Below are 27,974 nucleotides of genomic sequence, written 5' to 3'. Positions count from 1 at the left end.
AATGTAAGTATGGTTTTCCCTTTTTTTACAGATCAAAATTTAATCTAAGACATCTGAGACACATGATCAGAAATAAGGCATAATAAACTGTATTATTTTCCTGATCCCTTTAAATCTTAAAAACTCCCTCTCCCTCCTCAAAAAAGAGGAATTATGCACCAGAACAAATGCAACTGAATCCATAGAAAAAAGAAAAGGGAACCCCAAAATAAGGTAAAATCCATATGAAGTAACAATAGAGAATAATAACCCTTAAAGTTTTATCCAGCATTCCATCCCTACCACCACCCTACACAATCCTAACAGAGCACAAACTGATGAACATGAGCAATGAAAAACTATATTTTTGGACATGATGATTGTATAAATTGGTTTAACCTGGGATATGCTTATTTATTACAAGTGGATTTTTTGCTTGGTTTATTAAATGTAGTAGTTATCAATGATTATGTTAAATGAGAAAGAGAAAAGATAGCTAAGGAAAAAAATCTCTATTAAATATTTTGATAAGCATCTAATACCTAAGTTATATAAGAAACTATCAGAAATCTTAGATCAAAAGTCATTTTCCAGTAAATCAGGTCAATCTATAATTACAAAGAGTTCTCAAAAGAATTACAAATTACTGATAAACAAATGAAAACTGCCCCAAACCATTAATACAAATACTGTAATAGCATGAGGCCTTGCTGTATGATCTTGGTCCAGTCACTTAACCCTGATAACCTTGTATCCATGGTCATCTCCAGTCAATCTGATTTCATATCTGGCCACTAGACCCACTCAGTAAAATGTCAAAATGATCAAAAGTGGGAATATAAGTTGGAGGGTTGCAGAAAAAGATGCAAACACTAGTGCATTGTTAGTGGATCTCTGAATTGGTGCAACCATTCCAGAAATCAATTTGGATTCTTGCAGGATGAATGACCAAAATGTATATGCCCTTTAATGTAAAGCAGCCACAACTAGGAATATATTCCAAGACTAATGACAAAAAATGAACTTCTATACACAGAAAAAAATATTTATAGCAGTACTCTATAACAACAAAAAATTAGGAGGGGAAAGTAGATGCTCTTCAATTGAGGAGCATCTTAACAAACTGTAAAACATGAACATAATACTACTACGTTAAAAAAGATAAAGAAAATACAGAGAAGCAAAGACAAAGTATTTAGAATCAAGTAAGCAATATACATAATAATTATTACATCAAAGTCACTGAGAAATTAGCAGTTGGCTTATGACTGCAATTTTATTAGACTGTTATCTCCTTGAGGGTAGGGAATTTTCCATGGTTATTTTTGCTTGCTATTCCTAGAATTTCTCATAGTTCCATTAATGTAACAGGCTTTGTCCTTCATTCTTTTTTTTTTAGGTTTTTGCAAGGCAAATGGGGTTAAGTGGCTTGCCCAAGGACACACAGTTAGGTAATTATTAAGTGTTTGAGACTGGATTTGAACCCAGGTACTCCTGATTCCAGGGCCAGTGCTTCATCCACTGTGCCACCTAGCCACCCCTGCCCTTCATTCTTGAAAAGGACCATGAGATGATGCCATGACAAACACATGAATTGCATTTATGTGAGGGGGAGCCATGCTGAGTCACCACCCTCACTTCCTCCTCCAAAACCATCTGGGTCGAGTGGCCAGATATGAAATCAGATTGACTGGAGATGACCATGGATACAAGGTTATCAGGGTTAAGTGATTGGTCCAAGGTCATATAGCAGCTGTCATGTGTCTGAAGCTAGATTCAAACCGCTATTCTCCTGATGACAAAGCCAGTGCCCTATCCACTGCACCCCCTAGATGCCATTGATAAGTTCTTGCTAAATCATTAGGATGAATTAGAACACGTGCCATTCCTACATCTCAACCATGATTTTGTCTGGTTCTATATTCCAGTTGAAGCATGATATCATCATAGCTATGTTAAGATCACAAAACCATACCCCATATGTACCCCTGTTTAGTATTCACATTCTTAGATGATTTGGCATTTTTAATTTGTTGTACCTCAATAAACAGCCTTTCCATTTTCCTTCCTTTTTTCATAAACAGTATAACAAAGATTCAAAGAGCATCTATTAGTCTTAAGATCACTGTTGCTTATTATGATAATCAGGGTTGGTGTTATAAGGCCAATGTGGCTAAGGAATCACTCTACAAAACAATCTCCCAAATGTTCTCTTTCTCTTTAATGTGAGCACAACAAAATAATGATAATTTACATTAAAATATGGCCCTTTTAAGATCTACAGAGCACTTTGTGAACAACATACAACTTGGATAGCCTAAGCAGTATCGTCTAACTCAAGAGAGTTGGATGTACGATATTCAGTTCTCCATTTCCATCCTCCAAACTAATGTCAAAATAATCTCCGTAAAGCATGAGACAAAACTAAGTGCTTCCCTGTTTAAGATTTTCCAGTAGTTTCTCCGAGCTAAAATAGCAAGTCTTCAGTTTGATAAAGTCCTTGACAACCTGGTTTCAGGTTATCCTGATTTGCTTCACTTCATTCTCTTGCAAAGAATCTATATTTTAGCTGGATTAGTCTATTTGCTCTTCTTTAACCTCAGCACTCAAACTTCCACTTTGGTGTCTGTGCATGATGCATCCTTAGATGCTCATCTTTGCATTTTTGAATTTTTAGCTTCTTTCAAAGCTCAATTCAGAGGTTCTCTCCTTTTCTTAGTCCTTTGATAAGTAGTACCCCTTCTCTCCTCAGATTACTATGTGTTTACTTAACTGTTCATAAGTTATATCTCACTCTCCCAATAGAAAGTAAATTCCCTGAGAGTAAAAATGTTTTTTCTTCTTTGTAGAACTGACACCTGTCACAGTGTCCATGTATAAGAGGCACTTTTTAAATGTTTGTTGAATGGATATAATAATCCCTCTGAGATCTAATCAGAGTTGAGAAAGGAATGTATTTTAAGTAGGAAAAGATAGCATAAGCAAAATCTGAAAGATTAGGAAGTCAAAGACATGTTCAGGGGCATGGACTGAATCAGTTTACCCATCAAACAAAGGGGTCATGTAGAGAAATGAAAGGAGACAAATATTCAAAAGAAAGGGCCTTCAATTTAGGGTGTAAAAGTTCTAAAGGTTATTTATACTAATAATGAAATAGTTAAAAGTCATTGAAAGTTTGGGGGTATAAAAATGATACGATAAAATCAGTATTTTGAAGACTGTCCTTTTTAGTTAATTTGTTCAAGCTGGGTTCCTGACAGAACCCTGAAAGCAACCTATCTGACTAATATTTTTTCATTCCCCTGCCCTGCAGAAATATCTTTACTTAGTTAATATTTATGGTTTTGTTTTCATTGCTTAAAAATAATATTTTTAAAAAAAATCCATTTGCAGAATGGTTATTCATTCTTTGCAAAACCACAGGTGGAGATATTATCTATTAGGTTCCCAAATGTTCCTTTATAGTAGGAACTATGTGACACATTCTTCCCAAAATTCAGCATCAGGGGAAAAAAGTCTGTCTGTTTAAATGAATTCATATGTATTTTTCCTTTTATCAAGCAATAAATACTACATAATCCAATGTGTTCCTCTTTTTGTCTTAGCTGCTAGGGAGCTCAAAGTCAAATTTAGTGCTTACCTTTAGGAACTAACTATTCCAACTGTCTAGTAATCTACTTCTCTACTTTTTTAAATTGTTTTTTCTTCTAGTTTTATTCTTAATTTGCCTGTTAAAAACATCTTTCAACATATCATGTCACATCAATTTCTTTTTGGGGGGAACAGGAAGAATATAAAACATAATTTTCTTTGATTTATTCCCTGTCTTTATTCAAAAGAGTTGCCATTATGAATATCAATGTGACAAATGTTAATACTAATAATTCTGAGGTTGTTGGTGACATAGGTAAAATTATCCGGATCCATTTAGAAAGTTAATCCTATGTGCCCAGGGATGATGAACCAAAATGGTGCTTTATGGGTCCTCCACATTTTATTAAGTGGGGAAAAAACCTTTAAAACAGAAGTTTATAATGTCCCCACAGAAGACTTTTTATTAAACAGAAATGTGATTTTAGTTCTTCATCAAATGATGAATAATGAAGGAGGTATGTGAAGAGAGGCAATTATTATCATTAGGTGACAACAACAAATGTGGATAAAGGCAGTGGGGAAATAACAGAGCAACTCAAAGCACAGGTCACAGGACTTCATATATGGGTGAATCAGAGGTACAAAGGGCATTGGGTCTTAAAACCACTCTCTACTGATGATCAAATGTCTCTCACGTTTCTACATCTCAAGGGAAACTTTTACACTAAACACCTCTTATATGATGATGTACCTGCCATCAGTTGCAGCAGCAAATATTTATTGGGTACCTATTACTTTCCAGACCCTGTGCAGATTTTGGGGAGGAAAAAGAAAAAAACTCAAATTTCCCTGTCCTCAAGGAGTTTACAGTATTCTAAGCGAAAACAACATGTATGACAAAATACAATACAAAATAAGTACAAAATATTCAAAGAGGGTCAGGACTAAGTAATCAGGAAAGAACCAACCAGATGATGGCACTGGAGATGAATCTTGAAAGAAGAAGAAAAAAAGATTCCAAGAGATGAAGGTAAAAGTATTCCAAATATGGCAGACAACCATGTAAAGGCATTAAGACAGGAAATGGTGAAGGAATGTTTAATGTAGTGATTGGCACAGAGTAGGGGCTTAATAAATGATAACTAATTGGTTAATTTATTGATTGATTGAATTCTGTATATGTGAAACATCAAGTATTCCAATTCTTTATATCTGAAACATTAAGTGAGGAAAGGTTTGATAAAGGTATAAAGGTGTAATAAAGCTTGATCCCAGCTGATATAATAGCTTTTCTGTACTCTGTAGCAAAAGCTTCCACTTTATTCTGATTCAGATTTAATAATGCCAATTTGATGTTCCATCATCAAATTGTGTGGAAAATCAGTTTTACACATACTTGAATTTCACATGGTCTTCAAGCTATGCTGATCTGTAGTCCTACAAATGTTATATGCCTGGACCTCTGTGGGAAGAAGCACAACACCAACACAAAGAGGCAAGATCCACAGTCAAGTAAAAATTAACTTTTCCTTACTCCCAAGCCTTCTCTTCCTGTTAACTCCTTTAGTTCTTTTGGCATCATCATCATTATCATCATCATTCCACACATCCAGCCTTGGAGTCATTTTTGACTCCCTTCCTTAATCAGTGATCCAAATCATCATGATAAACTGAAAATAAGAATGAATTTATAGTCAGAGCACCTAAGTCCAAATATCAGAATCTTTATCTACCATCTATAAGATCCATAGCAAACCACAATCTCTCTCTGAACTTGGTGGTCTCATCTATAAAATGAGAAGTTTGATTAGATGACTTAAATGGTCTCTACCCACTCTAACCTCTATGAATTTAGGAATATAATCACTAGTCAAACAATTGTAGGGGCAGAATAATGACACAAAAAAATAGTATTATAAAGACAGTGCTCGTTCTTTTTAGCTTAAAGAGTACAGGCTGAGCTTCTGATTACATCTCAAAGTACCATACTTGGACATTATTATGTCAGTCTTCTGAAGATGTGGTTTCCCTGAGTAAAGATTTTGGACTACCCTTCCATTTACCCTCCATAATATCTCATGCATCACCCTTTATGGTCCTTATGTTTTACCATACAACCCTATTTCAGGACATCTTATCTGTATTGTTTTAATAGTCTCCAAACTGATCTTCTATCTAGTCTATCCCTTCTCCAATTCACTCTTCAAAGAGCTTCCAAAATTATTTACTTATGAAGTTTTTATGAAGTCATTCCCCTACTCAAAAATCCCTAAGGACCCCCATTTCATTTCTGACAAAATACAGTCTTCTTAAGCTGATGTTTAGATCTTCAATAATTTGCATCCAAGCAACTTTCAATTTCTTTCGATGCCAGTCCTCTTCATACACACTACATTCCAACAATCATCCAAACTAAATTATGGAATGATCCCTCATTTCATACTGCACTATCCCAATTCTGTGTATTTGCATATGCCATTCTCCAAACTTGGAAGCACTTCTCTCCTTATCAGCTAAACATTCTTATCTTCTTTGATGGTCCAGTTCCAATACCTCAATGAACTTTTCTTGGAACTCCTCATATGAACATCTTTAGTGGTTTCAAGTCTGCTTCCTGATACCACAATAATATCTGCCTCTTCAGTTTTTCTTAAAACTCCATATCTGGATTTGTCCTTTGCCCCGATTAAATTTTAAGTTGAATTAATAATTATAATAGTTTCAAATATGCAAAATCCCCATAATAAGCTCCTGAAGGCAGGGAATCACTGTTTATCTTAATATTTGCAATGTCCTGTACAATGCCTGGAAAAATTAAGACCATTAAGGTTAAATTGAATAGAAGTTGAAAGGAACCTCTAAGATTACTGAAATTATCCCCTCTTTTTTTATACTTTAGAAAGAAAAATTAGAGATGTTATTTGGCAAATGTAAAACAACTAGTTGGTAAAAGAGCAGAATTATAATCCAATTCTCCTTTCTTGTTCTTCAGTTGTTTTCAGCCATGTCTGACTTTTCATGACCCCATTTGGGGTTTTCTTGGGAAAGATGCTGGAGTGGTTTGCCATTTCCTTCTCTAGATCATATTACATATGAGGAAACGAAGGCAAATAGAGTTAAGTAACTTGCCTGAAGTCACACAACTGGGGTCTTCCTCACCCCAGGCCCAGCACTCTATCCACTTTGCTACCTAATTTACCCCCTGTCATTTTTAGCCCATTGTTTTTTCTTACTACCAAAGATCCAGTAGCCCTATTTACCTTTTATCAAGTAGTACTGATGCTTTTTGTTTTCAAAATGAAATCATTTTCCTGATAAACACTCCCTTCTCCTGAAGTAACCCTACTCTGTTAACACAGGGGAAAAAACAGTTGGAGAAAACTAACCACTGCAGCCACTGCATCTGGCAACATTTGGTGCCATTTTGCATCTCTATTCCTCCATATTTCTGAAAGAAAGGAAGCATTTTGCAATCTGTTCTACTGGCCAAGTTAGGCAATTATACTTTAATCAGAGTTGATTACCTTTCACTATTTTTACTTCTATTATATTACATAACTATAAAATCTAAACCAAATGAACCTAATGCATGTCATTTGTCTTATACAGGATGTATAGGAGTGACTCTTTAGATTCCTCTGATCTGGTCTGGTCACACAGTGAAATTACTTGAAGATAAATTTTAGAAGATTCTATAATGTTCTATTAGCTAATTTATACAATCATAAAGGAAAGAATTCATATGTGTATGAATTTCATCCATGTTTAAAAAGCTTGAAATTACCAACTACAAAAAACATTTCAGCTCTTCAGTGCGGTGGCTGTTAGCACTGCCCTTTATACCTTAATAAATGTCAGGATAATGGTAAATTCTGAATGTGCTAGAAAGAGTAAAAAATAATGAAAATATTCTTCTTTCCTCAGAAGATTCTCAGCAGGGATTTTCTTCTTGTTATAAATTTATTCTAATGATCAAATATGTTCAGCTATCTCTTGTAAAAAACACTGATGAATCACCAATAATAGGTTATTTACAAGTACATTTTGAAAGGATGTTTGTTTTTTTAAATCCTCTTTATTCCTAACCTAATGAGATTATATCATAGAACAAGAGATAGAAGGGAGATGAAAAATCATTTCGTACAATTCCATGCTTTCATAGATAAGTAAACTGAGGGCATCAAGGTTGCATAGTGGACAGAGTGTCAAATATGGAGTCAGGAAAACTAATCTTTCATAATTCATATCTGGCCTCAGACACTTACTAGATGGGTAATCCCAGGAAAGTCATTTAACTCTATTTGCCTTGGTTTCCTCATTCATAAAATGAACTGGAGAAGGAAATTGCAAATCACTCCAGTATCACAGAAAAGTCATTCAATGCTATTGCCTCAACCTCATCCATAAAATGAGCTGAAGAATGAAATGGTAAACCACTCTGGATCTTTCCCAAGAATACCCTAAATAGGATTATGAAGAGATGGACATGGCTGAAAACAATTGAATAACAAAACTGAGGTTCACAATTATATGAATCAGAATCATAGACACAAAGTTGTAGGAGACATCTGAAGACATGTAATTCAATCCCCTCATTTTACAATTAAGGATTTTTAGACAAAGAGACATCCAAGTGATATCAGTGATAGAATTTGAAATCAGGTCCTCTGACTCCTGCAATTGTTCTTTCAAACCATACTACACTGCCTGGAAAACTATTCTCATAGTTCTTAAATTATCTTGTTTGGTTTTTCTACAGATGTTTATAGCTACATCCATCATTGTATCTAAAAGAACCACTGCCCCAAATCTGTGATCTGTAAATTTGTTGCTATTCATGATCTTCCAAGACCAGTTCTATCACCTAGACATTACTCTGAGATAGGATACTTTAACAAGGTAGGCAGAAACTTATCAGCAGAAAATTCATTTTTCTAAGATCTAAGGATTCTCTAATTATCTAGGAATGAAGAAAAAGCTAATCCTTTGATTTGATTTGGGTTTCTTGAGGTTAGATATGCATGGTCAGAGCAAGCAGTTCCCTAGGAGGTGGGAAGTAAGAAATGATAGAAAGCTACTTCTGTCCGGCCATTGGGTGATTTAAGATAAGCAAAAAAGTCACGTATGATGATGCCACTAATTTCATCAATTTATTCTTTTGGCTCTTGAGAAATTGAATGTGGTGGAAAGAATGGCTCCCATGTTTTGAGCTTTAGAGGGTTCAAAGAAGCATCAGATGTTCAGGAATTAAAATTCGCATCCAAATTTGCCGGTCATCAAGTCCAATGAGGAATGTGGCCCTACTGTGCAGAAACTTGGAGGAACCAATCAGGTCAGTCACTCTCCTAGCAGTTATGCCACATTCAAATTTATAACAGTTAGATTATCTTGGAACCACTCTACCCAGATGTTGAAGTGGTACAGGGATGGTGCATGAATTCGTGATTCAGGGCACACTGACTTTATATGTTGATATTTGCTATAACTCTCCAGTTAATATCCCTTTGTAAAATTTAATTGATGGCAATTGGTTAGATAATAATAATAATAATAGGGTGTCAATCACTGGCAGTTATATCATGGGAACACATCAGAAGTACTTGAGCTGACAGCATTAGAAAGATACCCCACACCCTTGGGAATACTCCTACAATTCTGAGGGGAAAATATGACAGAGTTCAAAGAATCCAAATTGATAGCATAACTGGAAGTTGGGAAAAGAATTCCCAGAGTCTTTTAGAGCTATATTTATATATTTGGCACCCAGCATAGGGCTTTAACAAATGTTTGTTGATTGGTTTTAAAAATAGTTTATTTGGTTAGAAGCAGAAAAATGGATTATATGGAAGAAAAAATATTTGTATATTTTCATGGCTCCACTAAAGTTTCCTGGGTTTTTTTTTCAAAGAACAAATCCCTACAGAGATAACAAACACATTATTATATTCAAAGAAATAGCTTGAGAATCGAAATTTTTTCACAACCTTCTTCCCCAGAGAAGAGTCAACAAAAGAAACTCAATTCTTAAAAGTAATGTGAATTTAACTTTAGGTTTTTCTCCCTGGCTTGCAATTGAAATACCAAAAACAGAGACTACTCAGAGATGAAAATGGAAAGCTTTAGATGCCAAGAGGTGACCCCACAATGTAACATTTAAATTGAAATCTGTTTACTCTACAGATCCATCCCCTGCTCTTCTCCAGGGCTGACAGTGATTAGAATTTTTCATGCAACAAAGACCTTTCTCACTCAACTGTTTCTTCCTGCTTTCACATTAACCTTTTCCCTGAAGCAGGACAATGCATGCTATCACAGCAAGAGTGCTAAAAAGGAGTTTCATAGATATTAATAAAAGAAAGGACTTTGTACATCTTGTCAAACCGGTTGAGTAGTTCATCTTTGTGACTCGGCAAAGGAAGCAGCAGGGGAAGAGTCATTTACAGAGACTGGAGCAAGGGGCAGCCTCCTTACATTTAGCTTCTGGGGAGAAATTGGACACATACAAATGAATCCTTGGACTGTGAGCTTTGTCCAAGCTCTTAACGGTTTCTAAGTACCAGCAATATGATCGTTCTTTTAAACAATAGGAAGAAAATCATTAACCTGCTTTAGCTCCACAGCAAAGAAATTTTTTTCCATAATGATTTTCATTAAGTAGAACTGATATTCGTGGTTTACATCCATGCAAGACAAACAAGAACAAAATAAAAATCAGAAATTCCATTTCGGTGCACCACATGAGGAAATTTGGTAGTTTCTTTGTAATCACCCACTAATATTTTATTTCAACCGAAACATAAAAATGAAACGGCAGATATGTTGGACCTACTTTCAAGTGAAACAATTCGCTCAAACTAAAGACCTGCTAGCCTCAGATAACAGTAAAAGTTCCCAATGGAAAGTTGGATTTTGAGCTACAAGGAGGCCATTTGGACCAAATTCTTTATTTAGAGAAGAGGAAACTAAAACCTAGAAAAGGGGAAGTGTCATGCCCAAGTTCACATAGATAACAAATAGTAGGACCTGTATTTGAACTCAGATTTTATGATTCTAAATCAAGTGATTGTTGTTTTTCTTTTTCCTAACACACTACATCATCCTTTTCTAAAAGTTACTATTAAAAAAATGAAGTCACTAAAAAAATGCCAATTCCAAAACATCTCTTCTAATATTGCATTAAAGCTGCCCAAAATACAAGATCAATCATAATGAATATTTAGTCTTCCATTAGTGAAACCCAATGCTCATAAGTGAATAATTTTATGCAGTAGCCTATGGGGTTAGCTAAATGCAGATCAACATTTCTTCCTACAATCTGACTGATTCCTCAGCAAGAAACAATGGACAAAGAGACAAAGGAGATTGATAGACTGGAGAACTGAGAGAATTAGCAATCAAGTTTACTTGCTAAAATTCAGCTTCCAGGCAAGATCCAAGCTTACTTTAAGTTCATGAGGTGAGCAACCAAGCAGAATTTTTATTCACAGGCAAAATAGAGCCAAACTTTGTTCAGCAATGCACCTGACAAGTATATAGGTTTTTATGAGAAGTTTTGCCTATGTGTGCATTCTTTTCACTAATATAGATTACAACTCCATTGTCACTTAGGAGATGGTCTTCAAAAAAAAATGTTTTGGCCAGCCTATGGCCAAACAGATCATGAACCTCTTCAAATTAAACAATTGGTCCCTGGTCCATTGCCAGAGTCACACTCAAAACCTTTCTAGCTTAGAAAGACCACAAATAGTTTATAGTTTTTTGGCAAGACTCTTGAGAGCTCAAAGTCACCTCCATACCATAATGAAACATCCAATTAGAATATTAGGATAAGATTTTTTCTAAAGACGCCAGTGTAAAAACTATATCTGAGAGAATGCTCTATTAGCTGAATTGTGATTTCTTCTCACAATACTCATTACCATTAAAGACTCTTAAATTGATTACATAGTTAAAAAGTTAAGGAGCCACATAAGAAAGCTTTTCATGAATTTTGTTTTCACCACAGCTTAAAAGAAATAGGATCATGGCTTGAATTTATAGTTTATTTTTTCTGTCCCCATCAAAGAATCTAATTTAAAACAAAATAATATATAGTATTCTTTCACTTTTCCAATTAGTTTAAAATAGAAATGATTAAACATTATCCCTGTTCAGTAGAAAATAAAATAGATTGTTTCACGTAATTTGGATGGACTCCTTTAAGGTTAGCTTTAGGGGAGGGCTCAGACTAAAGTCATGCAATCTGGATTAATATGTATGGATTGCAAATTGCATTGTTGGGGGCAATAGCTACATATGGTTGCATTTGAGCATCTGAGTAAAATAGATGTCCCATCCTGTTAAATAATATTCATCTTTATACATGAAATAGATCCAAGAATATCTAGTTCCACATCTCTCCAAATGGCAGATAACCCAATGAATCTCACCCCTGTGATTTTAAATTCAATATAATAGGCAAAGGCAGTACAAACTTTTTAACAAAGGGACAAGAATATTTACTTACATGGCATTTCATCGTTGTTATCCTCACAAGTATCTGTAAAGTTATATATGTTGTCCAGAGTCAAAGAGAACCCCATACTCCATTGGAAATTTCTTCTTACTTCCTGAGTTAGCAGAGAAGTAGAAATGGAAAAAAGACAAAGGAAGAAACCAACTTTGTTCATTGGATATGTTTTAAAGAAACTGTACAGTTTAAAAAATAAAATATTAATCTTAAAAATATTAACACTTAATCAGTGGTTAGAAACAATGACATAATCATGTAAAAATAATTTCCTATCAACTTGTTTTCTCAACCCACTTCCAACAATCTTGCTGATTGGAATTCTTCATTAAAGATGACTCCTAAGTCCATTTATTCATTCTCTTCAGAGGTGTGTCTTTAGAAAATTTTTAACTTGAATGGAACAATTGCATCACTCTAATAGTTAATAAAGTATGGACTATATGGACTATCTATATCACTTTTACACAATTCAGAATGTTTATTGGCACCCTTCCTACAGGAGAGGATAGTAGATATACAAACTATACAGTCACCAGTACTATAAACCTCATGATTAGACTAAGTAGTCAAAATATTCTTTATCTATAGAAAATGTTTACCTTGAATTTTTTAATCAAATCTACATACAATCACAGAATTTTATTTTAGACTTGAAAGGGGTCTTAAACATCACTTACCACAAGAAATAAAGTGAATTTCATAAATCATTATAATCACAAAATCATTATGTTATAAAGGACTCAGATGTCATTCAGTCCAAACACCCATTGTAGATAAAACTCAATCCATAATTAATAATAATAAACAACAAAAATAACAAGAATTTATATAACACTCCAAGGCTCATAAAATGCTTTACAAATATTAACTTATGTGATTTTCATAACAACCTAGGGAAGAGGTGCCATTATTCTCTCTATTTTAGAGTGGGGAAATCTGAGGCTGAGAGGTTAAGTAATTTGCTTGAAGTCACAAAACTCATATCTGAGTTTTGCACTCATTTTCCTGACTCCAACACTTTGTATACTGAGCCACCTATATGACACCATGACAGAAAGTCAGCTACCCTTTGCTTGAACAATGAGAAGAGAATTGAGTAGTTTTCAAATTGCACTTTTGGACATCTTATATGTTGAAGAATTTTTCTATTATTTAATCAAAATCTCCTTCTCTGAAGTTTCTATTTGTTAACATTCATTCTAAACTCTAACTCACTTCTTTTATATCAGCTTTTTTCCCATTCAATTAATTGTTGGAAATATGCTGTATTTACAAAAACCATACATCTCACCATATTCTACTCAACTTTGAATTTTTCAAAATTGTCATAAAGTAAGTAGGTGATATAACAGCACCAAATTTGGAATTCTGAGGACCTGATTGCAAATCCTTCCTCAAACATTTAGTAGACTTTGGAGAAATTAGTTATCTCTATAAATTTCAATTTTCTCATCTTAAAATGATAAGATTAAGATAACCTACTTTATAGCCTTACCATGAAAATCAAACGATGTTTTACCACTTTTAAAGTGCTATAAATGCTACTATCAGTATTTATAATTAGTCCATAACTAATTAATGGCCATATATCTTTGATTGATACTGGTGGTTAAAATAATAAAAGGTGAGATTTTGTTTCAGAGGAAAGTCTGGAATAGTTGAAAGCATTAAAGAATTTCTCCAACGTGATCAAGATGATCATTTTTCTTTTATTCAATTCTTGGTTCCCCTTTTGGTCAATCTATAATTTCTCTCCAATATTTATGTTCCTTTGGACAACTTACAAAAGTCTATCCATTGAAATGAAGACTACATAGTCTAGATTCTGGGATTTCATCATTCATTTTATTTTTTTCTATATGTATTTAAGGTAGAATTCTATTAATTTGTTAAGGAGTTCTCATTAAGAAGGTTCTATATTTCTAATATTCTTAATCTTCAAATAAGCAAAGAAAGACATTATGCCTCCCTCTAAATCTTCTCTTGTCAAAGCTAAATAAGTTCATTTCCTTAAACTCATCTTCACATATCGTGTACCTTTTCATGTTCCAGTTTGTCCATGCCACCCTTAAAATGCAACATCTAAAACTGAATATACTCATATTACTATGGCTTTGATCATTCTGGGCATATTACTTTATATGTTCTAGACTATTCTTTTATTAAGGCAGATTCAGTCATATTACCTTTTGGTAGTCATATCATAATGCTGATTCCCTAAGAAGGTTGAGACAATCAATAGAAGAGGTAGAAACATAAACCAGATGTCCCATGGAACTTGAGAAAAAAAATCCAGGATGTATGACAGAGAAAACTAGAAAAAATATATATATCTCACTATTTCAAAGGACTAAATTTTAGAAAATTATATGCCTCTAATTCCTACTGTCTTTAAAAATACATATCCAATTAATTTATTAAAAATATAAAAAAATAAAAAATATATATAAAAAGCCAAAATTCAAGAACCATGAAAATCGAGCTCTAATCTGGATTTGGATCTATCACTCAAATGTCTATAACTCAAGAAATCACTTTACCTCCTTGAATTACTTCTACTGCTCTATAAACTTTCTCCTCCATTTCCCAAATGTCATTCTAACCCATCTTTCCATTTAATGAATAAAAATCTATATTCATCAATTGCTTATTACATGACCAACCTGGTGCTAGACACTTGGAATTAATTAACATTCATTAAAAACTTAGGTTTATTGGAAAGAGAATCTTCACATTCAAACACACACACACACACACACACACACACACACACACACAGAATTCTCTTCTATAGAAGGCACATTAGTTCTGTGTGCTTGGCTTTCCTTCCCAACAACCTAAATTTCAGATGCCATTATTCAAGTAATAGCATTTTGATGTCACATTCTTATATCCCATCTTAATAGTCAAAGAATTCAAATGCAACAGGTCATCACCTTCCATAAAAAATTAAGTAAATGACTAAATTCAGACTTTAAATGGACTCTCTATCCCATTTTTCCCCTCTAATCAAAGATTTCAGGAAACAGGCAAACAAAAGGAGATCAAAGTAGTTGAATGATTACCCATAGTAGCTCAATTCTAAATTCATATTTAATAGTTCCTTAACAGTTTCACTATCTTTTACAGAAGAAAATAAATTTGTTGATGCCACAGTAATTTATTGTTTAATTTCAGCTAGTATACTGCTTTGTTTACTACCCTAACCTCTGATAACAATATTACATATTGTTTTAAAGCTTTCTCATCATTTACACAAATCACGTGCTGTGTTAATGACACCTACCATAACTCAATATAATGCTCTTACATCTTATAGAGCAAATACTAGGTTGTTTTCTATCAAAAAATTTATTTTTAAATTGAATGCCTTTTATCATTTTAGATGACAATTTCCCTCTCCACTACTCTCCATCTCAACTAGATAGGAGAAGGAAAAAAAAGTATGATCAAGCAGTGTTAGGAGTTATGATGACTCCCTCCTACTTATTGGAAAATTATACAGTAATACAAATAATTTCCAAATGCTTTTTGAACATAGAATTCATACAGGTGACAATATTTCAAGCTGCCAAGATACAATCATGCATAATCCTCATTTCAAGTAACTTTGCAGAATGCATGTAATCATATTTTCTTTCTTTCTTTCAAATGGTTTTCAGGAATACTGGGTTCTTACCTATTATTTTAGTTTCTCCTTTAAAAAAAAATTAGCAGATTTTCTTCTGAAAATATTTTTTTCTGACCTTCCTGAAGGACTTACAATGCACCAGGAACCTATGGTTTTTTCAGCATGAGAAATCTACTACTAACTTATAGGAATTTAAAGTCTTAGAGTGAAGCCTGGGACTTAAAGAGTTTATTCATTCAAGTCCATTAGCATTTATTAAAAGCCTACTATATGGTAGGCATTATGATAAGCACTGTGGACACAAAGGCAAAAACCAGTTCCGGCTCTCAAGTAGCTCACAATCTATGAGACTACGGGCAAACATGATCAATACGGGGTAACCTGACAATGATGTCAGAAGGAAGATACTAACAGGGAAGAGGGACGAAATAAGGTACAAGTGAAGACCAGATTAAAACGAAGAAGTCAGGAGGCAAAGGTGAGGAAGGAAGAATTTCAGGAATGGAAGATAGTCTTCTCCTAAAAGCAAGAAAACAGTGTCACCTAATAGTAGAGATAGTAGAGTACATAGAGAAATGTACAGTATGCGAAGACTGGAAAAACTGAGGGCAGCTAAGTAGTACAGTGGACAAAGTACTGCCTCTGGAGTCAGGAGGAACTGAGTTCAAATCAAGCCTCAGACACTTGATATTTACTAGTTGTGTGACCTTGGACAAGTCATTTAATCCTATTACCTTGCCAAAAAGCAAAAAAAAAAAAAAAAGTAAAGGACTTCAAAAGTTAAAAATTTTACATTTAATCTTGGGGACATTATGGAGCCATTGGAGCTTAATAAATAGGAAGATGACATGGTCAGGTCTGTACTTTAAGAAGTTCTCTTTGGCAAGTTAGTAGTCGATTGATTAGAATTTTAACTAGGGAGATCAATACAAAGACCAATGCAGTAGTCCACATGTAAGTTAATGTGGGCTTACACCAGTGTGGAGGCAGTGTCAGAGGAAAGAAAATTTATTTTCATGAGACATTTTGTGAAAGTAGAAATGATAGAATCCAGTAACAAACTGGATATCATGGATGAGATTAAAGAATCAAAGATAATCCCTAGGTACAAGTCTTGCTGACAATCTAGTGGTATCATCAGGAAGAATAGAGAAGAAACCTTACAGGATCCAAGGTGGGACAGTAAACCATTGATAGCCATAACTCACATATTCTCCCTAAGAAATTATAAGATAGTTCTCCAAAACAAGTCCTGGAACATCAAAAACCAGAAAATAATATTTGAGATTATGACCTGTACATTTCTCTCCATCCTATTCTTTGAGAAAAAAACTTGGAAGAAACTCTAAGAAAGATCTATCTCACTCAGTTAAAAGGGGAATGCAGCACATGAGAGGAATCATCCCAGCAAGTCTTCCCACCACAGCAAACTAGCAGTGGATCCTGAGCCCCAGGCAAATAGTAATATCAAGACTGCCATCCTACCAAGAGCCTCAGCATAGCCAGGGGAATAGGCAGACTGCAGTTCTGAGAACATGGGGGGTGCTGCAGCATAGCTGCAGGCAACCTCCAGCAGCCAGACTGCCAGATGACCGTAGCCTGGGGAAAGGAAGAAATATCTGCCTGCTTCCAGCAAACATAAGTCATTAGGATTCTTGCTCAGCACCAGCTAAATTGCCAAACCCTCATGGCCACCAGCAGCATCAGAAACCCCCTGCCCACCACTTCCTCAACACAAGACAAGAGGGTTACCTCTGGGCATCAGGGCAATCCTAGTGCAGTTAAACAGCAGTACCTGGAGCCCCTTGTTCAAAAGACCTGATAAAGTAACCCTTTGATACCCAGGGACAGAACTAAAATTTAAAACAAAGGAAAAAAGAACTAAAGATAAGGAGAGAGAAAGAAAGAGAGAAAATCTGACCATAGAAAGTTACTCTGGTAACACAAATTCATAAAAAGAATCTATAAGCTAAACCCCCCCAAGAAAAATGACAAATTGTCTCAAGTCCAGAAAGAACTCCTGGAGAAGCTCAAAAGAGCACTTGAAAATCATTTAAGAGAAGTAGAAAAAATTCTGAAAAGAAATGAAGAGTGATGCAAGAGAATAATGCAAAAGGAGTTAGCAGCCTGGGTAAAGAAAACAACTGCCTAAAAAGTAGAATTGCCCAAATGGAAAAGGAGATACAAAAATCTACTGAAGAAAACCCCTTAAAGAGTACAATTGGTCAAATAGACAAGAAAGTACAAAAGTTAATTCAGGAAAAATAATACCTTAAAAGTTAGATTTGACTAATTAGAAGCCAATGACTCTATAAGACATCAAGAATCATTCAAGAAAATTCAAAAGTTGAAACTAGAGAAGAAAATGTAAAATACCTCATAGGAAAAGAAGTGGCCTGAAAAATAGATTTAGGAGAAACAATATCAAAATTACTGAACTACCTAAAAGCTATATTCAAAAGGACAGCATCTTTCAAAAACTTATCAAGGAAAACTGCCCTAATATCCTAGAACCAGAGGGCAAAATGGGCACTGAAAGAATTTACTTATCACCTCAGGAAAGAGATTTCAAAATAAAAACTTCTAGGAATGTAGCAACCAAATTTCATAACTATCAGATCAAGGTAAAACAAACTACAAGTGACTGGAAACAATTTAAATATCAGGGATTCACAATCAGGATTGCATAGAACTTGAGAGATGCAACATTAAAAGATATTCTAGGAAGGCAAAGAAGCTGGGACTACAACCAGGAATCACTTACCCAGAAAACTTAAGCATAGTACATGAAGGGGGCAAAATAGTCATTCAATGAAATAGAAAGATTTCAAGGTTTTCATAAGACTTCAATTAAAGCAAAAATTTGACCTACAATATAAGGACCTAAGAGAGGCATAAACAAGTAAAAAAGGGAAAGAAAACATAAGGGATTCAACAGAGTTAAGCTGTTTATATCCCTACATGGGAAGATAATATTTGTAATTCTTAAAAAATTGTATCACTGATAGTATAATTAAGAAGAATATACATAGATAGAATGTATGGGTATAAAGTGAACTTGAGGGAATAACAAATAAATTAAGAGATGAAAAAGAGGAATTCACTGGGTGCAGAAGGAAGGGAAATGTAGAATGGGATAAATTACTTCACATGAAGAGACACGAAAAACCTATTACAGTGAAGGGGAAAATGGGAGGATGGGTGATTGGGTAACACAAACAATACTCTGATCAATATTGGCTCAAAGAGGAAATAATATGTGCTACCAATTGAATATAGAAATCTATCTTCAATGACAGAGAAATAGGGGAGAACATTAAAAAGGAGGGACAGAAAGGAGGGCAGATTAGAGGAAGTGATAGGCAGAAACAACTCTGCTGAACAAAGGGGGAAAGGAAAGAAAAGTCAAACTGAAGGAAGAATAGGATGGAGAGAAATACACAGGTAGTAATCCTCACATATATGTAAACCAGATGAACACTCCCATAAACTTGAAGCAAGTAGCAGAGTGGATCAAAAACCAAAATCCTAGGAGAAACACCCTTAAAGGAGAGAGAGAGACACAGAGTGGAAAGAACAGAGGCTGTAGCAGAATCTATTATGCTTCAACTGAAATTTGAAAAGAAGGGATAAAAATTCTGATCTAAGATAAAGTAAAAGCAAAAAATAGAACTAATTAAGAGAGATAAGGAAGGAAACTATGTCTTACTAAAAAGTGTCAATTCAATACAAAACTTATATACCAAATTGTTTAGGAGAAGTTAAATGAGCTACAGAAAAAATAAATAGTAAAACTATTCTCTACTAGTGAGAGATGGAAATGATCCTCTCTCAGAACTCAATAGATTCAACCAAATAATGAAAAAGAAATTAAGAAAGTAAATAAATATATTAAGAAAAGTAGATATGACAGACTTTTAGACAAACAACAGAAAGGAATATGCATTTGTGTCAGCAGTATATAGCACCTTCATAAAAACTAATCAACAGTCTCAGACTCTTAATAATTACCTATCTGTGTGACTTTGGGCAAGTCACTTAATCCCATTGCCTTAAATAAATAAAATTTTAAAAAACTTATCTTGAAATGGGGCAGAGAAATCTCCAAATCAATTATAGAAATGACAACTACTAAATGCCTCCTTTTTAGATCACAATGCACTAAAAATTACATTTAACAAAGGGCCATGGAAAAAAGAGAAGAAAAATTGTTAAATAAATAAATTAATTCCAAAGAATAAGTAGGGCAAAAGACAAACCATAGAAGCATTCAACAATTTCATTAAAAAGAATGACAACAATGAGGCAAAGACAACAGCTACAACATGTAGCTGAAGAGGTACTTAGGAAGAAATTTATTTCTCAAAATTCTCATAATAAAAATAGAAAATTGCGTGAAATCACCACCAATGATGAGGAAGTATTTTAGCCAATTAAGTGCCAACAAAAACAATGAATAGATACAAAAGTATAAATTACCTAGATCAGGAAAAACAATGCCTAAAGAACCCCATCTTAGAAAGAGAAATTGAGCAAGTCATTAATAAACTCTCCAGTCCAAGATGGGTTCATAAGTCAATTCTATCAAACATTTAAAGAACAATTAACTCCAATACTACATAATTTATTTGGAAAAAACAGACAAAAAAGGAGTCCTATCAAAGCTTTTTATGTAAAAAACAAAAGCAATGCAACCAACCAAGATTAGAAGGAAAGTGGGGGGGAGGGGTCAACCAGGTGCTACATTGAATAGTGCCAGCCCTGGAGTCAGGAGGACTCAAATCCAGTCTCAGACACTTAATAATTACCTAGTTTTGTGACCTTGGGCAAATCACTTAATCCCACTGCCTTGCAAAAACAAATCAAAAAAACAAAACTGGTAAGTAGAAAGCAATTGTTTCTGATAAAGGCCTCATTTCTCAAATTTATAAAGGACTGAATCAAATTTATAAGAATCCAAATCATTCCTCAATTGATAAAGAGTAACAGAGGGGCAGCTAAGTGGCGCAGTGAACAGAGCACTGGCCTTGGAGTCAGGAGTACCTGGGTTCAAATCTGACCTCAGACACTTCATAATTACCTAGCCGTGTGGCCTTGGGCAAGCCACTTAACCCCATTGCCTTGAAAAATCTAAAAAAATAAAATAAAAAAAAAGAGTGACAGAATAAGAACAGATAGTTTTCATATGAATAAATCAAATATGTCTATGGACATAGAAAGAAATGCATTAAATCAGTTTTTAATTAGAGAAATGCAAATTAAAACAACTCTGAGTTATCACCTCATAGCTATCAGATTAGCTAATATGACAAAAAAGAGAAATAACTTGGATAGATTATAGGAAAAGTGGGCACTAGTGCAATGTTGTTAGAGTTGTGAATTGATGCAACAGTTCTGTTGAGCAATTTGGAACTATGCCCAAGGACAAACTGCATATCCATTGATCCATAAATATCATTATCTGTATGCCAAAGAAATCATAAAAAAGGGGAAAAGATTTATACACAAAAACATTTATGGTCTCTCTTTTCATGGTGACAAAGTCTTAGAAACTGAGGGGATACCCATCAATTAGGGAATAATTAAACAAGGTATGACATATGGATGTGAAAGAATACTATTATTCAGTAAGAAAGATAAATAGACATTTCAGAAAAAGCTGGAAAGACATGTATGAATGATACAAAGTGAAGCAAGAACCAGGAAAACATTGTACATAGCAACAATGTGTGAAGAAAAATGTTATCCACATCCAGATAAAGAACTGATTAAACCTGAATGCCAGATAAAAGCATGTTTTTTCACTTACTTTATTCTTTTTCATGTTTTCTTTTGATTTTTTTCTTCTTTCACAACTGTGATCAACATGAAAATACATTTTACATGATAACACATGTATAACCTCTATCAAATTTCCTACTATTTTCAGAAGAGGGGAGGGAGGGAAAAAATGGAAATCACTTATAAAAGCAAATGCTAAAAATTTTCTTGGCATGTAACTGGGAAAAAATATAAAAAAGAGTAATAGAGAATTTAGGGAAAGGGAGAAAAACTGATATAGAAAGCAAAAAATAATTTAGTTTTAGATCTATCAGTTTAAGATATCTACAGGACTTCTTATTCAAGATATCCAACATCCATTTGGAGATGCAAGATGAGAGGTCAAGGGGCAGCTAGGTGGCATAGTGGATAAAGCACTGGCCCTGGGGTCAGGAGTAACTGGGTTCAAATCCGGTCTCAGGAGCTTAATAATTACCTAGCTGTGTGGCCTTGGGCAAGCCACTCAACCCCATTTGCCTTGAAAAAACCTAAAAATAAAATAAAAATAAAAAAAAAAGATGAGAGGTCATGAGAAAGGTTAGGGTGATAAAAATAAATTTAAGAATGATCTGCATAGAAGTGATGAGCACATGGAAACTTATGAAATCATCAAGCAAGATAACATAGAGAGAAAAGAGAAGAGAGATAAAAGGACAGTCTTATGGGAAATCAATAGTTTGTTGTCATGGCCTGGTGGAAGATTCAGCAAAGAAGACTGAGAAAAAAATGCTCAGCAAAGTAGAATGATGACTAGGAGAAGGAATTGTCATAAAAACTTAAAGAGAATTTAGTATCAATACAAGGGGGCTGACAATGTCAGAAGCTGTTCTAAAATGTCAGAGGCAGGGTTTGAGCTCAGGTTTTCCTTGTTCTAAGTCTAACATTCTACTATACTACATCAACTCCAAGTTACAAATTTTGTACTATTATTTGTAATATATGCTGTATATCATTTTACTTTCATATAGCTTATTTTCCTTCCAGCTTCTACACTAATGTATATATAATCTGATTAATGTGATATACTTCTACCAGTGCAGAAATAAACCCTTTTTCACTTTGCTTTAATCCTTTATAATAGGGAGTTTTCCATAAATCCTCCACAGAAGAACTTTTGATGATGATCGAAAGTGGCTAAAATGTTTATAATTCCTTGACACTAGTTGCACATCATCCACAAAAGGTAAACTGTGTTTCTCACCACTTGTGGAGGACTCTTCTAGTATAGGGCATTGGATTCGGTTTCATCTTTTCCTCTGCTGACATTTCATGGAAAGAGGTGTAGCTCTTGAGTTCTTCACGCACTTTCCCAAGCTTGCTATCCATAACCTGATCATCTCCTTTTCTAGTTACACAAGACCCTGATGATATATTTCACTATATTTATATGAATTAATGAATAGTAATAAATATAGTGCAGTTCATTTAAGTCCATTGCCTTTAGGGTCAACAGCAGTTAAGGTCATGGGGTTCAATACTTCCCAACCTCATACAATTGTGAGAATGACTGAAGTCCTAAAGATAGTTCAAAGACTGTTTTCTTAAATCACTGAGCATCAATAAAAACATTGTACAAAACCCCAAAAGCAATCTATTCTGATCCCTGCCTCCTCTCTTTTCTGGGTACAATTCCCTCTTCATATCTATCTGAGACAGAAGTGTTGCTGTACTGACTCAAAGGGTTTCTGGTCTACCAGTATGCCAAAACTAAATATTCCCTATATTTCCCATTTCTTTTACTAGCCCAGTCTCTTTTGAGTGATTACAGATCTTGTTGAGGAGATAATCTTATGTTTTAGAATGGCTTGATGCCATTATCATAATAACATTCAGAAAAGGGTTCAACTGAAGGCACTCTGTAGATCAGAAAAATAGAAGACCCTCATCTTTTGAGAAGAACCTCTCTATTTATCTTCTTTATTTCACTATGAACTCAATGAGGGCTGTGTGTTACACATTTTAGATCACCCACTGAGTCTAATACAGGGTTATGTACATAATAGACACTCAAATATTTATTGAATGAAATACTATTCTCTAGTTTATTCATCCAGAAGAGGCTGATATTTCATAAGCCCTTTGTACCATGTCTATCTCCCACAGAAGGATAAATATTTTTGCTTATAATTTGTTCTGCCTTGAAAAACAAATAGTCAGATGGGAGGAGGGGAAGTCAGGAGCTCTGTGTTAAAATGGAATTATTGTCTAATAATTGAGATTTCACAAACAAGTGGGAATGGTTTCATTTTTCAAAAAGTTTCCAAGAGCACATAGATAAACTTTCTAAACCACTTTACACACCGTGAAAATGACATTTTGTACATTGCATTTCCTTTTGTTTTGTTCTGAGATTTTTTTTAAAGTAAACAAGGTCATCGATACCAGCATGTTCTCCTGAATTGCCCTGAGTCAATCTCACAGGATGGGAGAGTCCATTGAATATATGTAAGCTCTAACAAAACAGAAGTGGTACTCCAACTTGTGAGCCTCATTCTTCCTTCTGATAATATAAACCACAAGACTTGGGTTTTGGAGGCCTTGTTTCTGGTTCATTTATCAGGTACCAACCTCCTCTAAAAAGCCATGTTGATCCCTCCCATGGTAAATCATTTATTCCTAAAAAATTTTAACTACATTATCTTCTGTTGTTTGCCATTAAAAGAATTTGTCTTAAACCAAACATAGTTTTATATTTGTTCTATCTTCCTTATTCATTTAAGAGAAGGAACAATGTCATCTTTCATCACTGATTTTCCAATATCTACCAACTCCCTATTAGTCATGTTTACTCTAGCCTTTCCAGTTCAAAGTTTACTTTCCCTGGCACCAAAGAAAAAAGCAAGATAAATATGGATATTTCTAACTGCTCTCTGTTGTCAGTTATCATGATTCAAATGATAAATATTTGTTAAGCATCTACTATCTGCCAAACACTGTGGGGTGGGGGAGGCAAGGGACATTCCCTGCCCTCAAGTTACTTGCAGTCTAATGGGAGAGACAATATTAAAACAAAATTATATACAAAGCAAGCGATTTTCAGAAAAACAAAAGATACCTATAAGAGGAAAAACATTGGAACTGAGAGTTTCTGGAAGGCTTCCTTTAGAAGATGGGATTTTATTTGGGATTTTAAGTTAATAGATGAGTGGAGGAGGAAGAGCATTCTAGGAATTGGGGACAGTCAGAGAGAATGTCCAGAACTAAGAAATGGAGCATTTTGTTCATAGAATGGATCAAAGAATAGGTGTTGGAGATTTGGTATTGAAGGCTGGAAAGATAAAAGAGAGCAAGGTTATAAATGACTTTGATTGTCAAAGAGAACAATGGTATTTGTCACTGGAGACAAGAGAAAGCCACTGAAGTTTACTGAGTAGGGGGTAACAAGATTAGATCTGTTTTTTAGGAAAATCATGACTAAGTGGACAATGGAAATTGAGTGGGGAGAGACTTGAGGCAGGCAGATGCAACACATAATCAAGGAGTGAAGTGATAAGAACTGTATTAGAAGCATGGCAATGGCAGAAGAGAGAAGGGTTATATCCAAGAGATGTTCCAAATGTGAGATCACCAAACCTTGGTAACAGCATTGAAATGGGGGTTAAGAGATAGTGAGAAATCTAGGATAACTCCTAGGTTACAAGTGATTGACTGAGAGAATGCTGTTGTTCTCCATGGGAAAGAGAGAAAGGTTAGGAGGGCTTGGTGGGAAAGATAATAAAACTGAAAGGCACTTGGAGATGTAAAACTAGAGGTCAGAACAGAGTATAGGGAAGGATAGGTCAATTTGAGAATCATCAACATAGAGATGCAATTAAATCTGTGGCAGCTGAGATCAACTAAAGTAGTATAGAGGGAAAAGAGAAGAGGACCCAAGATAAGACTCCAAGGCATCTAAAATTACATGGAGTGATTTGGAGGAGGATACAGTAAAAGAGACAGAGAAGAATCAGTCAGGTAGGACAAAAACCAAAAGAGATTGCTGTCCCAAATGCCAGGAAGGAAGGAAGGAAGGAAGGAAGGAAGGAAGGAAGGAAGGAAGGAAGGAAGGAAGGAAGGGAGGGAGGGAGGGAGGGAGGGAGGGAGGGAGGGAGGAAGGAAGGGAGGGAGGGAGGGAGGGAGGGAGGGAGGAGGGGAGGGGAGGAGGGGAGGGGAGGAGGGGAAGGAGGGAGGAAAGAAGGAAGGAAGGGAGGGAGGTAGAGAACTAAAAACTAGGAGAAGCAATAACAGACATTTATATATTTGTCACAGTTGGGAAACACTTTAAATATGCAATTTCATAAGACCCTAACCTTCTTAGGTAAATGCTATTGTTATAACCATTTAACAGATGAGAACACTGAGGCAAAAACTATATGTCCTTACCAGTCACATAAGTAATAAAAATATACATTACAATAAAAGCTTCAATTCAAATCCTCCTGACTTAGAGAATTAGGATCCATATATATATATATATATATATATATATATATATATATATATATATATATATATATGTATGTATAGCAGCTATTTCAGTAGTAAATAACCTCAATTTGTACTGAGAAAGCTGAACTTTTGCTTGGGGTAGACATTAGAATAATTATAGATCTGTCTTGGAGTGATAGCAATGTGGTCTCATAGGAAGAAGTATTTCACTGAAAGGAAGTTGGATTTCTACCTAGACAAGAAACATAGTCCATCTGTTTAACTTCTGTCTCCATGATATAGAAGTCTATATATTCACTTATAACATTTTGCCTAGAGCTATTCTTTTTTGAAAATAGCTGTGAGATTAATACCACTGAGTGACAAGAAACGTATGCTATACAGAAAATGGTTATAGGAAATGAACCCAAAATGTATTATGACTAGAAGCTCAAATGCTCAGTTAATATAAGAACAATTCTCATTCTTTTAAAAACTGGCCTCAAAAATGAGATTTTTTTTGTCCTTTACCTAATACAAAATTCTTGCCCTCATATTATCTCCTACCTATTTAAACCTCAAGGGACCATTTGTAGTTTTTAGGCTTCTGAACTCTAAGGTATAAAAAGAGAAAATTCCATCTTCATTTCTGAAGCACAACTAAACAATTTTTTCCATCTTCTTTAATTTTTGAATGCATTTCCAATCTTATCTATGCAGGTACTTCCACCATTTGTAGAGATCACAGATGATCCAAGCCTGCGTGATTTTAGTCATCAAAGATGCTGCAAAATACCCTTTATACAAGCCTATCATTTTGTCCATAAGTTCCTTCTTCAGTTTTGCCACCATCCTCTCTTTCCTATTGTTCAGGTCTTTGGTTTCTTTTCTATCATTTCTTTTAAAACATTTAGTTAAAAATGTTTCAGGAGAGGGAGCATGTGGACAGGGTTGTAGACTTGGAGCTGGGCAGACCTAGGTCTATCCAACCAAGTCTAAATCCAAGACCAACCTAGGCAATTAATTTTATAGTCTAGGCAAGTTGTTAATTTCTCAGGGCCTCTTAGATAAATGTCCAGGTATTAATTGTTAAATCACAGCCACCTCAGGAGTCTTTGAAGCTGAAAAACCCAAAGATTCTTTATCAGTCTTACATGAACTCAATTTACTACTTCAGCTATCAGTAAGAGATTTGAGACTTCTTACTCTCAGTTACAATCAGCTTAAAACACATCTTAAAACATAAAAGAAAACAACTGTATTTCTCAGGAACATTTCCCCTTTTATGTAAAGCAGGTTAGAGTTAAAACTCAATGGTTGAAGAAATTCATATTTGATTTCAAATAATGCCTCAAGCCTTGGTAATATGATAACTTACCTTAAAAATGCCTATAGAGGTGAGCAAATAATTTAAAGCTAAAAAACCAGTTTCATAATGTGTGTATACACACATGTATATGTAAATAAACATATATGTGTATGTGCATATACATGATTTGTCCTCTGAAGACAATATAAGAGAAAAGAGTACAGGACTTGGAATGAAAACCCTAGGTTCCTTTCTCAAATCTAACACTATATAAAAATGAGAAAGTTACTTCTTTCTGAACCTCTGTTTTCTCATCTACTAAATAAGATATTAATACTTGCACTCCCCAAGACTGGTACGAAGAAAGCATTACAAAAATAATTATAAATGAGACTTACCTTTTAAATTTATGAAGCTCTTTTACCAATCTTACCTAATCTGAGACTCACAGAAACCCTGGGTACAGGAGCACAAAACTAGAATTATTACTACTCTTTGTAGATAATCAATTTCCCTAATGCACAGAGATTAACTGACTTTCCCATGCTCATTCATATAATAAAGATCAGGGATGAGGTTTGAATTTAGGTTTTTTCTGACTCCAAATTCGATACAAAGATGGAATGTCATATGACAAACCATTAATGGGCTAGTTCGATTCTCACTGTGTGAGCTTGGGCAAGTCACTTAACTCTAACTGCCTCACAGCTGTCCTGATTTAT

At 34.6% G+C, this 27,974-nt stretch overlaps 1 protein-coding gene across 1 annotated transcript in view; it reads right to left on the bottom strand.

Moving 5' to 3' along the window:
* MALRD1 (MAM and LDL receptor class A domain containing 1) overlaps nucleotides 1-22,862 on the bottom strand; it is an 879,021-nt gene extending 856,159 nt beyond the window's left edge. Inside the window, exons 1-3 of the mRNA XM_074195229.1 lie at nucleotides 22,738-22,862; nucleotides 17,469-17,569; nucleotides 17,202-17,315 (exon numbers count right to left, since the gene is read on the bottom strand). Of these exons, the coding sequence (XP_074051330.1) occupies nucleotides 17,202-17,315; nucleotides 17,469-17,569; nucleotides 22,738-22,862 (340 nt within the window). The remainder of the gene's footprint in view (nucleotides 1-17,201; nucleotides 17,316-17,468; nucleotides 17,570-22,737) is intronic.
* Nucleotides 22,863-27,974: the final 5,112 nt, after the last annotated feature.

Source organism: Macrotis lagotis, chromosome 7 (genome assembly GCF_037893015.1).
Source record: "Macrotis lagotis isolate mMagLag1 chromosome 7, bilby.v1.9.chrom.fasta, whole genome shotgun sequence".
NCBI lineage: Eukaryota > Metazoa > Chordata > Mammalia > Peramelemorphia > Peramelidae > Macrotis > Macrotis lagotis.
This window is presented reverse-complemented; position numbering and strand designations above follow the sequence as displayed.